We start from the raw sequence: 15342 nt of genomic DNA, 5'->3' as shown, positions 1-15342 counted from the left end.
AGGAGTGTGCTCCCTTTTATATATCAGGATTAATGTATATTCTGAGTGAAAAGGTATGACTAAATTTAGTGAATTGATTAGGTTAGAGGTAATGGCAAGATCTACAAGAAGGGAGAGGCACTCCCCAAAAAATGTGGGATATCGATCAAGATAACATATGGTCGTCTATAACTAGATGTAATGAAACCATAATAAGCTAATAACATGTGAATTTATGAGACCTCTGAGTGTCTAAGTGTCGCAGAGGATATTGGCGCCACTACATGTTAAGGTTGCTCTACTAACAGGGTGTTACACCAGCCAGAGGTAGCCTTGGATCAACTCGGGCCTGTGCTCTCTTGCTCTCTCCCTCCCTTCTAGGCCTGTCTTAGCTCTCACCTAGCCAACCTTTGGTAACGCAATAGTGCCATCTCAATGACCACTATACTTCCCAAAAGGTTTCATGTACCCACCATCATCTCCATCCACCCATAAAATGTGGGTACATGGGTATGCCTGTCAATTGGTCTAGCCTTGTCAAGGCATTTAAAGGCAACCTTTAATGGGCCTTCTGGTTGTTCTCAGACTCTCTCCATCAATCAAGCGAACTCTCTATCCGAGCACACCCATCTCACTCACGGAAATACACTTGAACTTATTTTGGCCCAGCTACAGTGGTGCAACTAAGGGCACGAAGCACACCACATGCCTTAGTCTTGCATTAACCCCGTGGAGATTTCTAGGTGTACTTTTTACCTAGGCAAAGTATAGGTCAATGTGGTATTTGGATAACCAAGTGTCAGCTATAGGATGAGTATTGTTTGAGTACACTTGAGTGGAGGGTTTACGCTTGGTTCTCCAAATACCACATTGAATTACACTGTGCCTAAGTCAAAAGCAGTCCTAGGAATGCTCATGGGGGCTGAGTGTTTTTCAGGTTCTAGGAATGCTCTTTCTGCTGATCATAGGATTCTGTTGATTAATGAAGGAACAGAACAAATGAGGAGGGGCTAAACCCAATTATACGAATAGGGCATAATGAAACCATTGAACCTGGTAACCTAATGACTTTTTCTGGGACATGTGACAACCTCGGGTATTAGGAATGAGCTATTTTGAGGGGAGAACTAATGAAAAATGAGAAATGGTTGAGGGTCTATTTTTTTTACCATTGATGAGGAAGGGATGAATCAGGTAAAACAAATTCGTCATAGCATGGTCGTGTCTTTGGTAACATTTATGTTTATATTAAACAGGTACTTGAGTGTCATCGTTTCACGCTTCTCATATTTATGTCAGACACTAGCACTTGTATCTTTTGGTCCTTTCAAAGTCCTATTTGTTTGATTGCCAACACAAATGCAAGTTGGTTAAATGGTTGTCATGTCAGCTTAGAGGAGAGCATTTAACTGATTTATTTATTTATTTATTTATTTTTGTAACATGTGTAATAATGACATGAATTCCCAAGCTATGAAATTATTTTGGTCCTGCTTTTGTAACTTTTGCATAACTAGCATGCATGTGATGAAAGCTGAATTCCTTCATTGCTTTCCTGTTACCTAGCATAATTTGTTTCAGGGAAATATTCTTAAACCTTCCTTTTTGGACGTAGGTATATCTTAGTGCAATCATTGTGTACCTTTATGCTAATGACTTGAAGCAAGCAGAGAAGTGCTACAATGACTGTTGTCAGTAAGTTCAAATTTCTTTCTGCATTTTATGATTTTTTTTTTGTCCCTTCAGCTTTCATTGTGGACATATTTGGTGATCCTTTGGACTATGGGACCAACACAAGCAGGAGCAATATTCTTCTTTATATTAATATTGGAATATCGAAGATTAAATTCCATGTGCTTGGGAAAAAGAAAAAGAAAAATTAATTGACAGAAAATGATTATGTGTGCGACAATCTACAAATGATTATTGATGTAATGGCAGTTTTTTTCTTGAAGAGGACATCTTGCCCTCTCTGTTTTTCCTCTTACTCATCAATAAAACTCCTTTTGTTGCTGATCAGCAAATAAAATAAAATGAAATAATAACACCCACAGTTTAAGGTCACCAAAGCACATACATTTTTTTTTTTTTTTTGATGAGTATCAAAGCACCCACATTTAACTTCTTGTTGAGATTCATTTTAACAATTTTCCGTGATGTCTAGCCCCTACTCTTCCATGCGCTGGTTTTCATCTTACTTCTATTCCAAATATTGTTGGCAAAGACCATTAGCAATTTAAATGAGTTGCTTCAAGCTGTTGAGGTGGAGTAACAGTCTCCTTTTTGTTCATTTCTTTTTGGATAAAGGAAATTATTTTAGAAAGCTCAGGAGAGTAGATAAAACCCAAGTACTGATTATGTTTCATCTTTAATCAATCTCCCTGTACCTTGTTTCTCATCTAAGATCGGAATGTTCAAGAACAATATTAGTAGAAGATTTTGTACAAATCAATCTTCTTGTCATTTAGAGGTCTTTTGAACTAAATGCCTTAGAAAACACATACCAACACACCATGGAGTGTAAATTTAGTAACAGTAACAATGAAAGCAGAGGAGAAGTGAAGATTGAGAACCAAGAACTGCCTAAGAGAACATTTTCGTTATTTAGGGTCGATTATTACAACAGCGGGAGAGATTGATGCAGATGTGGCCCATAGGATAGCACTAAGGCAGGATGGTGTAAGTGGAGAAGTGCGTCTGGGGTATTGTGCGATAAACGAATACCCACTAGACTAAAAGGTAAGTTTTATAGAACGGCTATTAGACCAGCTATGTTGTATGGGACGGAGTGTTGGGCAACCAAGAAACAACATGTGGATAAGATGAGTGTGGCTGAGATGAGAATGCTAAGGTGGACGTGTGGTAAGACTAAACAAGACAGGATTAGGAATGAGTGTATTCGGGAATGGGTAGGAGTAGCACCGATAGAAGATAAGTTGAGAGAGAATCGTTTGAGATGGTTTGGTCATACTCAACGAAAACCAATAAAGGCAGTAGTGAAGAGATGTGATGCTGTAACGGTAGATGGAAGTGTTAGGGGACGGAGTAGGCCTAGATTAACGTTGACTAGCGTTTTAAATAGAGATATGAATCTACTTAATTTGACTAATGAAATGGCCTTTGATAGGGCCGCGTGGAGAAGAATGATTCATGTAGCCGACCCATTTGATGGGACTTAAAGCTTGGTTTGGTTTGGTTTATATATATATATGTTTGCTATGTAAATTAATATTATGTTACCAAACAATCAAAATTAATAAAAATTAACATTAATTCAATATATATAAAAGCCACTACTTTTATATTTATAAAGGCAAAAAAAAAATAAATAGAGAAATTAAAAATATATTAGAATAATTATAAATACAACAAAAGATATAGACTTATAAAGAAAAAAAATAGGAAATATATAAATATAAATATACATATATATATATATATAGAAAGAGAGATAGAGAGGTGTATACTTATAATCAGAAGAAATAAAAAATAAAAAAGGAAGAGGCGAGAGAGGAGCGAGATGCCAGAGACCAGAGAGAGAGAGAGAGAGGTCAGAAAGAGAGTGATTGAGCATCACTTAAGGATTATCGTATAACAATAGTGTCAAAGAATTAGTTTAGATTTAAACCTGGTAGATTATATTTTGGAAACATAATATTTACTAAGAAGATTAATAAAAGTATAGAGAGAATAGATTTAGAAAAAGTTTATGATAGGATGCCTAGAGATATAATATGGTGGGTGTTGGAGTAAAAAAGTAAGACCAAAGGGGATATTAATGCGATAAAAAACATGTATGATGAAGTTGTAACTACGATTAGATCACCTACAAAAGAAACTAGTGAATTCTCAATCATTGTAGGGTTACTCAAGGGTCGGGTTTGAGTTCTTATTTGTTGTAGTCATGGATTTATCTAAACACATTTAGGATGTTCTGTGGTGTATGTCATTCGCAGATGATATTTTCTAATAGATGAAACTAAGAAATTAACACTAAATTAAAAATGAAGGGAGAAATCCTTGAACCAAAAGGCTTTAAAATTAGTTGAAATAAAACTAAATATGTGGAATGCAATTTTAGAAGTAGAAATAATGGGAAAGGGAAGATTGAAAACTATGAGATAACACATAGTGAACACTTTCATTACCTAGGTTAGATTTTTAGTAACGATGGTGAGGTTGGGGATGATGTGATCCATAGAACAAAGTAGATTGACTCAAGTGGAGTTGTGTGCTTGGCGTATACGTTCATACATGACTGTAGCTAAGATGAGAATGCATACTTAGATGGATGCGTGGTAAAGACTAGGAAAGATAGAATTAGAAATGAATATATTCATGCAATAGAAGGATTAGAACCAATTGAAGATAAATTAAGAGAATAAATTAATATGGTTTGGTCATATACAACGAAGACCTATGGATGCCATATAATCATCATAAATAGAAGTGTCAAAGGGGAGGGGGGAAGATCTAAACTGACAAAGATGCAGTAGTAAAAAAAAAATATCAATTTACATTTTTCTCACCCAAAAAATAAAAAATAAAAATAAATTGAATTTATTTAATTTAATTGAGTATATAGGCCCTTGACAAAGCAAAACAGAAAAAAAAAGGATTCATTTAGCTACCCCTCTTGAGTGGGAAACAAGACTTAGTTTGGTTATCAAGCTTTTGGCATTTGTTGGATCTTGTTATTTTTGTAGCATTGTACCTAAAAAATGTTGTGCTTTTATTTTGTTATATATATACATTTTTTTTAATTTCAAACACATTGTCGAACCACTAATGTAGAATGCAAAATATTTTAGACAGCCCTCACCTCATATACGAAAGTTAACTTTCCCGTGATGATATTATTTTAAAAGAAGTTCCACTTTTGTTTGACCTACTACTTTTGAATTTTTCTTTGCAGGATTGATGCTTTTTTGAGTAGTGATCAGAATCGTTGTGCGAGTAAACTTCTTTCTGCATACTCGGACGATGATGTTGAAGAGATTAAACGTGTGGCTCAATCAAGCACTATAAAAAATCTTGACCATATGGTATGCCTTGAGAACTGGGTTTAAGCTTGCTTTGTGAATTTGGGTGAAGAATTTTGTCTTGTCGAATATGAATATGACTAGGTCTGGCAGTCCTTGAAAATAGTTTTCGACAAAATTTGAAGCGCGATTGATTAGATATTGTGCATATATAACTCATGTTGTCAGTTGGAGACTCTAGTTACTACAATCAAATTTGAAACTAATTAAACTCAGAGCAAGGCCAAAATGAAACTGAATTTAGTAAAAGGGTCTGCAGTTTCCACCATCTATAGGATTGAGTCCACATGCTACAGGCTTTAGGAAAAACTTACATAAGATTTCAGCTTTTGGCCAATAAGTAGCACTAGTATGGAAAGAATTTGGATAAAGTAAGTGTAAGAAATAGATGTATTATTGATTGATATATTGATATATGTTGTATTACAATGATTCATGATTCCTATATATAGAAGAGGGTGAGTGTGTAGTAGGTAAGGAGTAGGTGAAGTGGAGGTGGTAGTGGTGTAGTAGATGTATTATTGATTGATATATTGATATATGTTGTATTACAATGATTCATGATTCCTATATATAGAAGAGGGTGAGTGTGTAGTAGGTAAGGAGTAGGTGAAGTGGAGGTGGTAGTGGTGTAGTGGGTTAGGTTTAGTGGAGTAGGTGAGGTGGTAGTGGTGTAGTGGGTTAGGTTTAGTGGAGTAAGTTTAAGTGGGTGAAATAGGTGGAGAGTAGGTGATTTTAACAGCCCCCCGCAAACTCAAGGGGGATAGGAACTAACCAACTTGAGTTTGAAGAGAGTAACAAAACAAGAAAATACATAAAAATAAAAAAGGATAGGAGACACTGTATGGTCGTGTCAGACCGTTGGTGAAGACACTGTATGGGGTGTCATAACGTTGTAGAGGACACTGTATGGTGGTGTCAGACCGATGTAGAAGACAGTTTATGGGGTCATGTCGGACCGTTGTAGCAGACAATGTTGTGACAGTTGTGGTGACAGTTTACGGAGTCTTGCTGGACCCTTGTAGAAACTAACCGGAATCAATGTCGGGACAGTTTACAGAGTCTTGTCGGACCCATGAAGGAGCTAACCGGAATCAATGTCGGGACAGTTTACAGAGTCTTGTCGGACCCTTAAAAAGTCGCACCCTCAAAAGGTGTGCCCAATCTTTCAAAAGGCGTGCCATCAAAAGGCGTGCCCAATCCATAAAAAGACGTGCCATCAAAAGTTGCGCCCTCAAAAGGCGCGTCCACTTCATCAAAAGTCGTGCCCGACAGAAAGCGTCGAGCCATCAAAAGGTGAGCCGGAGACGCGGCGAGGCACGTGAGCGACAGAGTGGCGTGTCGGCCGCGTCGTCAGTGTCAATATAAAACCAATGCGGAGGCTGTGCTTGAGGCAGAAGCGAAGACAAAAAAACCTGGGAAAAACTTCTGAAAAACTCTTCATTTTCTGAGAGAGATATTCGTTTTTCTGAGAGATTGCCTCTAAGAGCTACAAATCTTGAAACACTCCCCTTCCGAACATTATCAGTCTGAAATTGCTATTTCGCTGAAACACTCAGCAATCCAAAAACATGGCTTCTTCTTCCCGTTCAGCTACCCAGAACATAGCCTCTTCTTCCCGTGGTCTGCTCACTCTCTTTCCCGACCTCAACGAGTCAACAAGAGAGACAACTGGTGCGGTGGCACTGGAACCTCAACCAAGCGCCCCGGAGTTTACTCCGTTGAACTTTCCGATGCGGTCTGTGGAGCAAAGAATGGCAGTGCAGTCGGATGTGGAGGCCAATCAGTATACTTTGAAGTCATGTGTGGAAAGCATGACGGCGGTCACAAACTTGTCGCACCGGCTGCAGAGTAGGACAAATGAGGTGCAGCAGTTAAACTCTCAGCTGGCTCTGCTCCAACGCATGTATAAGGATGCGCGAGCAGAGTTAAGTGTGCTAAAGGCGGAAAATAAGGAGCTGAAGCGGAAGGCCACCGTGATGTTTCGATTTGGAGGTCCACCATATGCTGTAGTGGAGGAGCAGGGAGGAGGCAACTTGCTTGGTGGTCTAGGAAGCACGGAGGCAACACCGGCAAGGACCACCCAGGACGGAGGCAAGAAGAAAAGACCGGCGGCTGAGTAGAGAAGAAAAATCCCACTGTGGGTGTGGTAGTTTTGTTTTTGTTTGTGTGGGCTTTTTTTTTTTTTTTTTTTTTTTTTGATGTAAAAGTGTGATCGGGGTTGATCCCCTGATATGAATAAAATGACAAGGTTGTGGAATGTTGTTGGTGTTATTTTGTGGTGTTGTTTTGTTTAATAAGAAAAATAAAATAAAAGAAAATAATGGATAAAGAAAATAGAGAAAAATATTTGTGGATGAAATAAATTAAGAGAAAGGAGAGATATGATTAAAGTGGGTTTGAAAGTGGGAAAAGATGAGAGAGAGGGAGATAGAGTGGGTGCATGATGATAATGTTGGGTCCATGGAGAGAGAGAGAGAGGGATGTCCAAGAAGCTTGTGCTTTTGACAGTTACACATTACCCAAGCTGTATGTGAAGATGCATGTTACTGTCTTACACTTCTGCAGGCTTGGTATTCTTTGTGGGGCACTTGCAACACGTGACATTGAAAATTGTATTCGAAAATGATGACATCTCCAACATGAAACGTCTTGGAAGCAGCCCAGGCCTTGTAATCAATATTCCCAATGATGGTTCAACCAGCGGAGTCCCCAACCTTGTACACTGCTGCCATTGAAACCTTCAAGCCAGCAAACATGGCTACCAACAACAGAGCCATAGCTCTACACCCCACACCCAAATCCATGGCTAAGAGAGAGAGAGCAAATCGGGAAAAAAACAGCAGTGACGAGCAGAAAAGCAGCGCCAGAAACGCCAACGACGACGACGAGTAAGAGTACAACCACGGATATGTGAGAGGCGAGGTGAACGGCGATAGAGGCTAGACGATGATGCGGGTGCCGCCGCCGACATAGCGGAGGAGGGGTGTAAGAAAATGTTGAAGAAGTCAAGGTATGTGTAGAAAATAAGCGGAATAGGTTGAGGTCCGGCGGGCGGCCAAGGCGAGGTTGCCGCCCGCCGGTGAAGCGAGAAATAGTAAGGTCTTAACCTTGCTCTGATACCATGTAAGAAATAGATGTATTATTGATTGATATATTGATATGTGTTGTATTACAATGATTCATGATTCCTATATATAGAAGAGGGTGAGTGTGTAGTAGGTAAGGAGTAGGTGAAGTGGAGGTGGTAGTGGTTTAGTAGATGTATTATTGATTGATATATTGATATATGTTGTATTACAATGATTCATGATTCCTATATATAGAAGAGGGTGAGTGTGTAGTAGGTAAGGAGTAGGTGAAGTGGAGGTGGTAGTGGTGTAGTGGGTTAGGTTTAGTGGAGTAGGTGAGGTGGTAGTGGTGTAGTGGGTTAGGTTTAGTGGAGTAAGTTTAAGTGGGTGAAATAGGTGGAGAGTAGGTGATTTTAACAGTAAGCATATTTTAATAAACCCTTGACCAAGGTCTACACTTATCAAAATATTGTGTTTTTGTACTTCTAAATGTCTAGATCTTATTAAATCATTCCCCCTTGGATCTTTGTTTGAAATTTGAGTTGCCGCCTTTTACACCAAATTGATCCTCAATATGTACATATATATATATATATATATATTTGATAAGAGAAAATTGATTCTCAATCTTGATGAAGTAATGCACAAATAGTGTGTATTGAGAATTTATGTGGTGTGAATAGAATTTCCCTCACACGGACCTCTCTTGTGGTTTCTAAAATTGGTCGTCTTCCTCTATTAGAGTTGTCGAGTGATGGAAATTAATTGTAAATCGCCATTTAAATTCCATATTATTCTTGTCGTATAACCAAATACACCAAATTCATTTTGTTTTCAACACATCACCAGCGTATGACTCATTTGATCTCTCTCTCTCTCTCCTCTCGCTTTCCTTCTTTCCTACTTATGATGTAAGTAGTTATGTGTAATAAGTTGTTATGTTAGTTTTTGTGTTAATTGCCTATAAATAGGGTGTAGATACCTCCTAATTAACTTTTGATCAATTAAATTGTATTTTCAGAGCTTGAGCTCTTCTAATTCCTCATTGGAAATTTTCTCTCTTTGATCCTTTGATCCATCATTTGGTATCAGAGCCCAAGACTCATTCCTTTGTTCTTATCCCTACATATTGATTGCATGAATTGAGAAGGATTTCTCTGTTTCAATTGTGAGAACTAGATTTGAACCCTAATTTGGCATTTGATTTTCATATCACTTGCCTTGTGAGCCTTGAATAGTGTTTTGAAGCCCTAGCTTAGTGTCAAAGAGTTGATCAGTTGATTATAGTGGTCCAAGCCTTTAGTTGAGCCACTTCAAGCAAGCAAGACTTACATCTTCTTGGGGCTTTGCGATTCATCAGAGATTGGACTTCGGTTTCTAGTTTAGATCTCAGATTTGATTTCACAATTTGATTTTGGTCTGTGAGTAGACTTTGCAATCTGATTTTGGCCTTTGATTCACATTCATGATCTTTGAATCGACTTTGTTGTTGTGATTCTTATATTGCAACGAGGATCTGTTGAGTTCAACCCAATTCCTTTTTTCTTATTTCAATCGGACTTCACATTGATTCGACCTTGATCTGAGTTTGCGATAGTGATTCCTTTTCTGATTTCAATCTGACTTCACATGGATTTAATCTTGATTTGAGTTCGTGAACTGATTGCGATCTAGATTAGACTTCGTGAATTGAGTTTTGACTTCAATTCTGTCTCTGATTACACAATGAGACAGCTTAATGAGGTAGACATTAACAGAATATAGAAAAATAAAATTGAAACCAGAGATCAAACTTAGGAGTCTTACAAATTTAATAATGGATTATATCGAAAACCTCCAAACATAAAAATGGGTTCTTGATCCATGAATTCACCGCCCATCTTGACGTTTAAACCAAGTCCCCAAACCTTTTCCATAACAAGAAATGCAGATACTGCTCTTTTACTAGATACAAAAACCCATTTAATTTTTTATATATATAGAAAATTATAGTCTCTCTGTTTTATTTTATTTGTAGATGTCACCGTGATCTTTAATTGTATTCTTACATTTTTCATATTGCTTCTATTTAGTCTAATTAATAACGTCCCTTTTGAAATCGGACTGAAATCAATAAGCAAAATAGTATTTTTTTTTTTTGTTCTGTTCTTGTTAAGTAGATGGAGGAAAAATTTTGTGGATTTTTTATGGTGTGGAGAAGATTTTGTTAGGTCCAAATAATAACTTTTTTTGCCTTTTCTTCTTTCCAAACATGCTACTTGTGTCCTAGTATCAAAATTGATTAGTTCTTTCATTATCATAGAACACAACTCAGCCTAACGAGGTGGAGTGCTGATTGGAAGAGTGCTACTCTTTTGTATGAGCAAGCTGGTAGGTAATTTATGTATGCTTTTGTAAACTTTGAAATGGTGCAACACTATGAAGCACCGACACTCAAAATAGGGTCGTAGACGTAGTGGTGTCGGACATGAATGTCCCCGTTATTTGATTAATTTTGTTTTCTGGAGACACGCCAATTAATCTTTTTCTCATCTTCTCTAGTGCTTTTGATCAATGTTGAATGTCTACTTTTTGCTTGTATTTAAATAATTAATAAATCTTTCATAAAAAAGAAAAATAAAAAAATAAGAGTTAACTTAAGAGCGGGGATTTTTTATATTGAATTAGTGTTAGTTTTTGTTAATTTTGTTGTGGCCATATCCCCATTTTTTTTGAAATCACCATGTTTGTGTCTGTGTCCGTATCCATATCCATGCTTCTTTGACGCAATGATAGTGATGCTTCCGAATATACCAAGAGAACTCACCGTTCTTTTGAGAATTCTCTTGGTGCTCCACAAAGATACCAAGCAAATTCAGAATGTTACGAGTACAAACGGAGATCAACATTAAGATTGAGCTTCCTAAATTCCATGGAAGTCTCAATCTGGATCAGTTTGTTGATTCACTCAAAACTATTGAGCACATGTTTCAGTATGGCAATATTCCCAAAGTGTAGGTGAAGTTAATGGCAATTTGCCTCAAGGGAAGAGCTCCTGCTTGGTGGGAGCAATTGCAAGTGAATAGGCAATGCCGTGGCAACGGCGAGATCTAAGAGTGGGAGAAAATGAAGAAACTGAAGCAATTCTTGCCGTTTTATTACTTGCAAAATTTGTATGAGCACTTATATAACCTCAAGCAATATGGAGTGTTGAGGAGTACATGGAAACATTATACAAACTTCTTGTTCAAGTTGACCTTAATGAGAGTGAGGAACAAATAGCTGCAAGATCTATTACCGGCTTGGAGCCTAATATTCAAGATGTGCTAGTTCTACACATTTTGTGGTCAGTCTTCGAGCCTTACAATAGAGCTTTGACGGTTGAGAAGCAACAAAGCCAAGGTGTTATAGGACGGGACATGTCACATCCCAAACTCACCCCTGAAAGTTTGGGCATGACCAATTCAGAAACGGACATAAAATTTGGTTTGCATAACATATGGAGCCTGAACGGAAGCAATTATCAACATAACAGTATCCATTGAGCTATCACTACTATGCCAGGATCTCAAACATTGCATCAGATAGACAAACATACAGTGAACATACATATATGTACAGATCCAGCCCCATAATTGGGCGTGTAACAAAAGCATTGGTAAAAGAGGGTTATACACATTTCATAATATTAGACAGAAAATTTAGAGCACAAAGCTAAAAGCTTAGCAAGAACTCCACAAAAATGAGTGAGCTTCATCTAAGTGCTTGGACGCACTGAGGTTGACAAAAGAGAAACGGGCATGATGGGTTAAGACTGACCTCCAGGTTGGTTACCTACAGAGACAGACATAACACGGAGTGAGCAAAACTCAGTGAATAAAAGTACCTAAACAATTCACTGAATAAACTTGAATTATAATGTATATAAGTGCAGAGAACATATGATTAATCTCATTCTGTAAATATTTTCAGGACGGCCTTGGGCCCAATCTTTATACAGAGTAGCTTCAAGCCCAGTAACATACAGAACAGCCTCAGGCCCAACAGACTTTACAGATCGGCCTCTGGCCTAACAGACTTTACAAATTGGCCTCTAGCCCAACAGATCTTATAGATTGGCCTCTGGCCCAGATACCAACAAAGCAGAATAATTCTGGAGTTGTACAGATATACACAGATTTTCCAATCGTTCATAAAGGTTAGCACAGTCAATTTGCGAATAACAAAGCGTTAATAATAATTATTAACAATAAGCAAATGTACTACTATTGTACTTTTACTCACAGTGCTGTGGTGGGGCGACAGTCCCTCCCGGTATGTGCCCTACATGCACATTTAGTTCAAGAATTAGTTCATTTTCTTTTTTATACAATATCTGATTTATTTCGCTTCGAATGAATTTACAACCATTTTAAGAGCATCAAATACAGATTTTAATAATATCAGAGGGTCAAACAAGGAAAACGGAGCAAACGGAATTTTTCGGCATAGGCCACACGTGCAGCAGTCCCCCTCCGCACGTGCAGTAAGATGGGCCGCACGTGCGGGTAATTTCAGTACCGCAAAGTTGGATTTCCCCTGCTTTCCGCACGTGCGGCTGTGCGCCCTACACGTGCGGCTGTGCTTCCCGCAAGTGCGGCCATGACCCCCGCACGTGTGGTCGTAGCCCCTGTTTTGGGCAGTCCGGATTTAGGCACAAATTCACCAAATTCTCAACATCACAAAGGGAATAAATGGGGTAAACAACACAATATAATGGCATAACAATATCATAAACATGGATTACAAGTTATAACACCATATAATCATAAATTACAAGTTTAATGAAATCATAATCTAACTCCTCCACCTGGTATATAAACAATAAAAATGTATAAACATGTAATTCCAACATAAGAATTCAAGGAGTAGATTTCAATTCCTTCACATCACCCAAATTACTTCAAAATAATTCAATGGTAAGAAAACTCTTCCAATCAGGTGATTATCACACACTCCATCCCAATTACAAACCCTAGCTTACATATTAACAAGAAATTCTTACTCAAATTCAAGAGAAGGGTTGTACAAAGTGAGTTAAACTTACCTTGAGCTTAAATCTCTCAAATTCTTCTCAAGTTCTCAATCTTCTCTTGTTGAACTCTCTTCTTCCCCTCAAACTCTCTTCTTCTCTAACTCTCTCTCAGGGGATATTTTTGAGTTAAGAATTCCCAAATCAAATGTGTGAAGATAGATATATATCTAAATGTTGAATAAAACAAAATTTAATCAGTTTAATCATTTCGAATCAGATTTTTACAGAAAATCAGATTATGATCTAAAAATCATGCTGATCTCAAATATAAAGTCAATTTCAGATTATTAAGCTTTTAAGGCTTTCAATTTCTGATCCAAACATCATAATTGTAGCAGATATTTCTCTTATTAGATAGATATGAATCTATAATCATAAGATTCACTCAATTAAACTTAATTTCGCATGAAATTTCACAGCAAGCACATAAATGCACAGAGTAAGGGACTGAAAGCATACCAGAAAACATGTAGGAGGGTCGGGTTATTACAGGACAACACCTTCAAGGAGGTTTCCAAGGTGGTTTTAGGCTGGACTAATCCACTCCTTGCTTTGCTAAGGCTTGTCCTTAGTCCTTCATCGAAGAGTGTGGATAGGTCTGCCCCGGGGAAAACTCAACACACTAATGGTGCTTCCGGAAGCCGGAATTCACCCAAAGTGGTGGTTTTAAGTTCTTTAAGTGTGGAGAACTGGGTCATAGGTCTTTGGATTGTTGCAAGACTTTGGGCAACAACCAGAGCCAAGTGCTTCCTATTGAGAAAGTTCTGGAACAAGATTGAAATGGTGACGTTCGTATTTGTGACCAACCACCTAATGAAGAGATTGGAGGGGATAGTTGTCAATAAATAAATAATAATAATAATAATAATAATGAGATTGGAGGGGATAGTGTGAGGAAGATGAAGGACTTGCTCTCATGATGAAGACTCTTCTGACACCTAAGCAAGAAAATGAAGTGGATTAGTTGCATACCAATATTTTTTACACCACTTGCAACATTGAAGGCTCTATTTACAATATGGTCATTGCTAACGGTGGTTGCGAGAATGTAGTTTTTCAGCAAGTGGTTAGAATGTTGAACCTCAAGGTTGAAGATCATCCTCATCCTTATGCCCTTTTGTGGTTCAAGAAGGGAAATGAGATCAAAGTTAGTAAATCATAGTTGATATTGTTTTCTATTCGCAAGTACTTTGATGAGGTACCACACTATGGGCCTGTTTGATTTGTTGGAGTAATAGTGATAGATTATAATCCATGGGATTAATCATTGGATTGACTGTCCAACTCAATTAGTAGGATAAATATGTGTGGGATTATTAGTACCTACCTCCATATGGTATTGAATATTCCACAATTTTGTGGGATTAGAAGTCCTACGTATTACTAGGCCGGCCATCATTTATGCCATCCAAACGTAGGAATATATATATATATATATATATATCATTAGATTAACAATCCAATCCTATGCTCTAATACTGGAATCAAACTGGCCCTATATGTTGTCTCGCACCATAGCATTTTTAGAATATGTACCTGTACCAAGAAAAGCCATCCTTCAGAAACAGAAATGTGGTTGAGATCAGCACTGACCCCAAAATGCGAATTCAATGTACTCTTCCAATTGGTTTTTTCTTTTTCTTTTTCTTTTTCTTTTTTATTTTTATTTTTTTATGTGGGTGTTCTATTAATTGCAAATAAACAAATAAGATTCTCCAAGTAATTATTTAAGTTTACTAGTTCAGGGGTATAGCAAATTTACAGTCTCTCAATTACAGTAGAAGCTGTGTTGCATCCCCACCCCCCACAAAAGGTAATAGACCCCGTGAGTTTAAAATGTGAACAAGATGTTAAACCCACTTCTTTCCTCTGTCATCACTTTCTTTTCAAGAGTGTTCCTGTTTGGCATTTTGTTTTGGCATTAATACCATCATTATTTTCATTTTGGTTCGAATTGTTCCTTCCATTGGTTTCAAAAGTATCAGCCAATTAACAATCTAGTTGCTTTTATTTTAACGCTTTTTGGTTGTTAAGATCCCTTTTCTGGCTGCTGTAAATGCCCGAATGCCAAGAGAAGGAAGGGAGAATGGGGGGGAACTAGTAGTCAGATAAAGGCTTTCCACTATACTATTAGCATTGTATTATGTTAAATAGTTATTATTATTACTATTGTCATGCATGTTTCTTATAGAAGGGA

At 37.6% G+C, this 15342-nt stretch overlaps 1 protein-coding gene across 14 annotated transcripts in view; it reads left to right on the top strand.

Moving 5' to 3' along the window:
* Positions 1–15342, top strand: part of LOC114323741 (gamma-soluble NSF attachment protein) — a 99119-nt gene that overhangs the window by 83397 nt on the left and 380 nt on the right. For 13 of the 14 annotated variants that reach the window (XM_082875282.1, XM_082875286.1, XM_082875289.1 and 10 more), the window contains 2 exons: positions 1595–1674; positions 4895–5024. In XM_082875282.1, the coding sequence (XP_082731408.1) occupies positions 1595–1674; positions 4895–5024 (210 nt within the window). Of the gene's footprint in view, positions 1–1594; positions 1675–4894; positions 5025–10394; positions 10463–15342 lie in introns of all 14 variants that reach the window. The other variant, XM_082875287.1, reaches the window with a different exon arrangement.

The sequence above is a fragment of the Camellia sinensis genome, chromosome 6, assembly GCF_055761805.1.
Source record: "Camellia sinensis isolate YWXY chromosome 6, ASM5576180v1, whole genome shotgun sequence".
Taxonomy (NCBI): Eukaryota; Viridiplantae; Streptophyta; class Magnoliopsida; order Ericales; family Theaceae; genus Camellia; species Camellia sinensis.
Note: the sequence above shows the minus strand (reverse complement) of the source record. Positions and strands in the feature narration are given on the sequence as shown.